Source organism: Arabidopsis lyrata (genome assembly GCF_000004255.2).
Source record: "Arabidopsis lyrata subsp. lyrata unplaced genomic scaffold ARALYscaffold_662, whole genome shotgun sequence".
NCBI classification, from domain to species: domain Eukaryota; kingdom Viridiplantae; phylum Streptophyta; class Magnoliopsida; order Brassicales; family Brassicaceae; genus Arabidopsis; species Arabidopsis lyrata.
Window position 1 is genome coordinate 1 of NW_003302137.1, and position 5,156 is coordinate 5,156.

General features: G+C 41.0%; 2 protein-coding genes across 2 annotated transcripts; one reads left to right on the top strand and one right to left on the bottom strand.

The window, feature by feature from the left end:
- The first annotated feature begins 701 nt into the window (after nucleotides 1–701).
- Nucleotides 702–1,748, top strand: LOC9298427 (peptidyl-prolyl cis-trans isomerase). Its single transcript, XM_021027075.1, has one exon. It carries the CDS (start codon nucleotides 861–863, stop codon nucleotides 1,575–1,577), a length of 717 nt encoding a protein of 238 aa, XP_020882734.1. The 5' UTR covers nucleotides 702–860; the 3' UTR covers nucleotides 1,578–1,748.
- Nucleotides 1,749–1,758: 10 nt separating this feature from the next.
- Nucleotides 1,759–5,064, bottom strand: LOC9298426. Its single transcript, XM_002862304.2, has 6 exons — nucleotides 3,077–5,064; nucleotides 2,649–2,918; nucleotides 2,483–2,563; nucleotides 2,280–2,391; nucleotides 2,125–2,191; nucleotides 1,759–2,024 (listed from the first exon to the last, which is right to left on the bottom strand). The coding sequence occupies exons 1-6, from the start codon at nucleotides 4,052–4,054 to the stop codon at nucleotides 1,934–1,936; spliced, it is 1,599 nt and encodes a 532-aa protein (XP_002862350.2). The 5' UTR covers nucleotides 4,055–5,064; the 3' UTR covers nucleotides 1,759–1,933.
- Between the last annotated feature and the right edge of the window lie 92 nt (nucleotides 5,065–5,156).

Below are 5,156 nucleotides of genomic sequence, written 5' to 3' on the forward strand. Positions count from 1 at the left end.
TTCACTTTCTGCTTCATGCACCCACTTGGACTCTAAAATGACTTTTACTACGACTCTTACACAAGTGACAAGACTATACTACTAGGCTACTAGCCACCTTACTCACTCATTGGAACTCTCCTTCCTTGATTGACTCTTCTTAATCATTGGGACTCTAACTAAACCACACTTAAACACTTGGGCCCAAATCATCCTTTAGCCCATTAAAACCTTATTACAAAACAGAAGCCCAACATCTTTGTTTCTGTTGACTTGTTTCCTTTGTTGTTGACCTGCTTCTTTTCTTTGGTCACGACACTTTCTTCTTCTTCTCCATTGAAGCTTCTTCTGTTATGCAGTTAGTCCTGAGGTAAGTATGTCAACAACTTCTGGATCTGGTCTTGGAACAGGAAGTACGTGCTTAGAAGATACTACCTAAATCAACAAAAGACCGGACCACATGATCACTGAAGCCTTGGAAATCTCAACATACTGGTCTTAAGATTTAGGAGCTCTCATACTGTTCAAGGATTGACTGTGCTTAAGGCCTTAAATAGCCCCTGGTGATGGCCTACTGCGGTCAAATCTCATAGATCTTGAGTGAGTTTTATCCTGTAACTATTCATGTTTGGTCAAACATTGTAAACTATGTTTGATATTAATATATTTGATTTGACGGGAAAAAAAAATGAGAAATACGTTAGAAAAAGAAAGAGAAATACGTAAAATCTCCGGTCAAGCCTCCTAAAATCAAGGTAACTGTCATCTGAGATTATTATACATAGCACACAATCTAAACCGTTTTAGTATTATTTACCCTTTTGATATACGAATGCCTCCCTACCACAAACACTAATAATATCTCTGATCCATCTTCGGAAATGGAAATAAGTTTCAGCTTTAATGAAGCCCATGCACCTGTTACAATTAACGTTCCGGCTAATGTTGGTTTTACAATTAATGTTAAACCTGTTGCCGGACACGTACCACCCGTTGGTGGAGGTGGTGGCGGATTAAACGTTAATGTTCTTCCTCCGGCTGGTGGAGGTGGTGGTGGCGTTGAACAAGTAGTAAAGGCTAATCCTAAAGTTTTTTTTTATTTGGCCGTGGACGGCAGACTGGCTGGTCGGATCGTGATTGAGCTCTTTGCAGATACGACCCCGCGAACGGCAGAGAACTTCCGGGCCCTATGTACCGGGGAGAAAGGGATGGGGAAGCTTGGTAAGCCACTCCACTACAAGGGATCAATCTTCCACCGTCTTGTCCCCTATCAAATGTTCTGTGGAGGAGATATCACTGCTGGTAATGGAAGTGGAGGCGAATGCATCTACGAAGATAGATTTTTCGAGGATGAGAACTTCATCAGGCAGCACACCGGTCCAGGTTTCATCTCCATGGAAAACCGTGGTCCAGACACCAACGAATCTGGGTTCTTGATCGGCCTGCAGGAGGACAGTTTACTTGGCCGCGAGACCGTCGCTTTCGGTCAAGTTGTTCAAGGATTGACTCTGCTCAATGCCTTAAGTAGAGAGCTTGGAAATCGTAACAACAAGCCTTCCAAGCCCCTGGTGATCGCTGACTGCGGTCAAATCTCATAGATCTTGGTGAGTTTTATCCTATAACAACTATTCATGTTTGATCAGGTGTGTTTCGTTTTGAGTTTGGGTGTTTCCATCGAGTGTAGACCATTGAATAAATAATCTAGCTACCATTGAATGATGATAATCATAAATAATAGATTGGTTAAAGAATCAGGTTAGCTTCGAGAATCCAACCAGCTATTCGTTTAAAAATCTCTATCGTTCCTCTTTTCAAATTTTCATAATGACTTAACACTCAAAACCCAACAGATTATAATTACACGAGTTGAAGCCAAACATGTTACATATACAGCCACTTTCTAATCTAATCTAAAACAGAGCTCTCATATATGAGTTTGATCACATTTCCTCTTTTACCCGCTACGGCGTTGAAACTTACCTTTGCCGTCTTTGATCCATATCGTTGACCGCGTTCTTCTCACATGGTCTGTGAAGAGACGGTACCTAACACAGTTCAAGATTCAGAAGTAAGAAGCCTTGAATAAGATGAGACAAAGCTTTGTTCTACAAATATAAGAATTTCTTGTCAAATAACAATACCCACCTCTCATACTCAAGCCTTTGAGTAACTATCCCATTCAGTAGTAACTCCGAGCTATATACCTCGGCCCCTGAGGAGAAGGAAAAGAAAAAGTGTGATTCCCCGTGAAATCGACCACATACATAAGCAAAAGTTATATAGACGGAACTATAACTCACCTCTTTCTAGAAACGGTATGCAGGTAGCGCGATCCTCTTCACATGATAAGACCAGAAGATTCTCTGGGACCTTATCTTCACTTAGGGCAGATCTTCCGAGTCTTTCTACAGGCTGGCATTTATTTTCATTATGGATCAGTATGTGGGAGAAAAAGTTTTGGAAACATGCACATGAAAGTGTAAAAAGGCGAAGAAATGATTACCAGTCCATGAACAGCCTTAACCAAAGTCGTGATTGTGTTTAAACCAGGCTTTGTATTTGGGGTGATAAAAACTCTTCTCCCCTGAAAGAGTGTAAAAATAATGAGCCGAAAAGGGAGAACAAACGAGGTAAAAAAAAGTATTTGAAACCAAAAGAGTATTAGATACCTGTAGTAGCGGAAACTGGCGTGCACGAGCCAAAGAAACCCCCATGTTGAAACAGAACTCCTTCTCCTTTTTTGAATCTCTGAGTATATACATATCCTCGTCAACGTATATGCTTACTTGATCGATGCTTTCAAGCCATTGTGTTGTGACCACTGGCTTGCCTGAAGCGATTGCCTCTAGCATGTTCCTTGTGCGCGTAAAGTTATCAGCTAAGAAGTGTGTTGCCTCCTTCATGGAGGAAGCTTCCGAGATATCAAACCTTGCCAAAATCTGTTAAGAAAATGCCAGATTGTTAATGTTTTACTTTTGTCTACAAAACTTATTTAATATCAAACTGAAAATTCACTACCAGTTGTAAAAGAAAAAGCACGGTAATAAGGTCACATAATCGAAGGTAACTAAGTCACAGTTATAAACCCAACTTATACCTTCTTCTGATGCTTGGTCACATCTTCATCAAGATGCTGGCTGAACAGGACACGTATACTACCCAAATCTCTTCTCTTTCTAGTACTCTTTGTCTTGGAGATAGGTTCCGCTAATGGTAAGGTTAAGCTACGAAATTCCCTTGTAGTGTGTGATGTAAATGAATCCTTGCAAGAAAGTCTATGATACTCACCACCCATGCATATAGGCGATACATTCGTTGACGGCGTCTTAGACTTAACTGGAGTATCAAACGCGGGGTCTGAACTCCTCCCTGCCTCATTAACCTGATCTTGTGAAATACGAGCTGATCTTCTCCGCTTGGGATAATTCAACACCTCAGCTTCACCTCTACTTGATTTCTTAAGTAACTTAGACATACAATGTTTGTTTGATAATTCTCCTTGCCTCTTCTCTGTAGTTGACACAACAGCTTCATCTGGCATATCAACTTTGTCATTTTTCGAATACCTATCCATATTCTTCTCAGAAGACTTACCAAGAATTGATCTAGCCTTCTTGGTTTTTTGTTTCAATGATTCAACATCACTATCCACAGCCTGAATCCCCTTGATCCTTTTGGATTTTCTGGTAACGACTCCACAACTAGAAATGCCTCCTTCCGGTGACAATTTCTTACCTATTAGATTATTTGGCTCAGGATCAATTTCCCTGCCGTCCCCAGAGTGCAGAGCATTCATCACTTCAGCAGCCATTTGTGTATCAGGGCCTGCTTCTGCTTCTTCATGCCTATCAAAAATTTCTGTATTGCTTTCCTTAGAAACTTCATCCAACTCGTCAACAAGATTCTTTTTAGTTTCTCGTGAAGCAGTCTGGACCTTCCTACTCTTCCAGAAGCATGGACCTTCTTTATCAAGCTGGTCACCCTTTAAAGACCCTTCAATATTCCTCCGGCAAGCTTTAGCAGGACTTGGACTAGCCTTCTTCATTCTTTTTTTCAACAATTCATCTTTACTCATAGCCTGAATCCTCTTAGTTCCCTTGGATTGTCTAGTAACGACTCCACCGGGAGAAAATCCTCTCTCTTCTCCTGGTGACAGTTTCTTTCCTGTAAGACAACTCGCCTCAGCATCAAACTTGCCACAGGCTCCAGAGGACAGATCATCAATCGCTTCAGCAGCCACTTGTGTATAATTCCCTAAAACTACCGCTTCACGAACTTCATCTAACTCTTTGCCAAGATTCTTTTTAGCACCCTGGATATTTTTTCGGCTCCTAGTCACACTATGCTGCAACAGTTTGGAATCAGAAGCCCTTCTTTTATCCACAGCAACTGGTATCAGTTCTCTTTTCTGTTCTCTAGGCAAGCTAGAAAATTCCCGTCTTTTACTTGCAACGCCAAAGAATTCATCTTTTCTTCTACGATAGATATCACCCCCTCCTTCATCCTCACGATTATCATCCCAGTCGAAAATATCGTTTCCAACAGCTCCGCTTTTGTAACTTACTTTCTTTGCTAATTCTTGTGGACCTTTAAAAATCTGAACAAATTTTGATTTTTCTTCTGTTTTCCTTCCATAGTCAGCTTCAACTTCAAAATCAAACTCTAGACGGCACTCACTAATGAGCTTATCAACCAAGTTAAGAGCACTGGCCTGGGATGCCTCGCCAGGTTCTTGAGAGTCAATATAACTCAAATTCCCCAGATCGACATTGCCATCAGTAGAATGACAATTTTCTTCAGGCAAATCCTCAATGAAAAGCTTCCTCGCTGTTTTGTTTGCTGTTCTTAAGTCATTTTTCTCTTCAACAAATATACTGGTAAGAGATTGCTGATTCCCTACTTCTCCAACACTATTTTCTAGACTAGAATTATGTGTGGCTCCTTTCCCAGAAGAATGACAGTTGATTAGAGTAGAACAGTCAGTGTTGGGGTTTGCCGCACGAGCTGCCACAGCAGAAGCACGAAAAGCTGATGAACGAACTGAAGCGAACCTAGCCACCTTTTTCCCTGGTAAAAGAAAAAATGGTCATTGGAAAAAGTGCAAATGAGAGAGGGAACTTGAAGAGAATATATAGAAAAAGAAATAACTGGGAAGTATGCAAGGCAGATATCGTCTT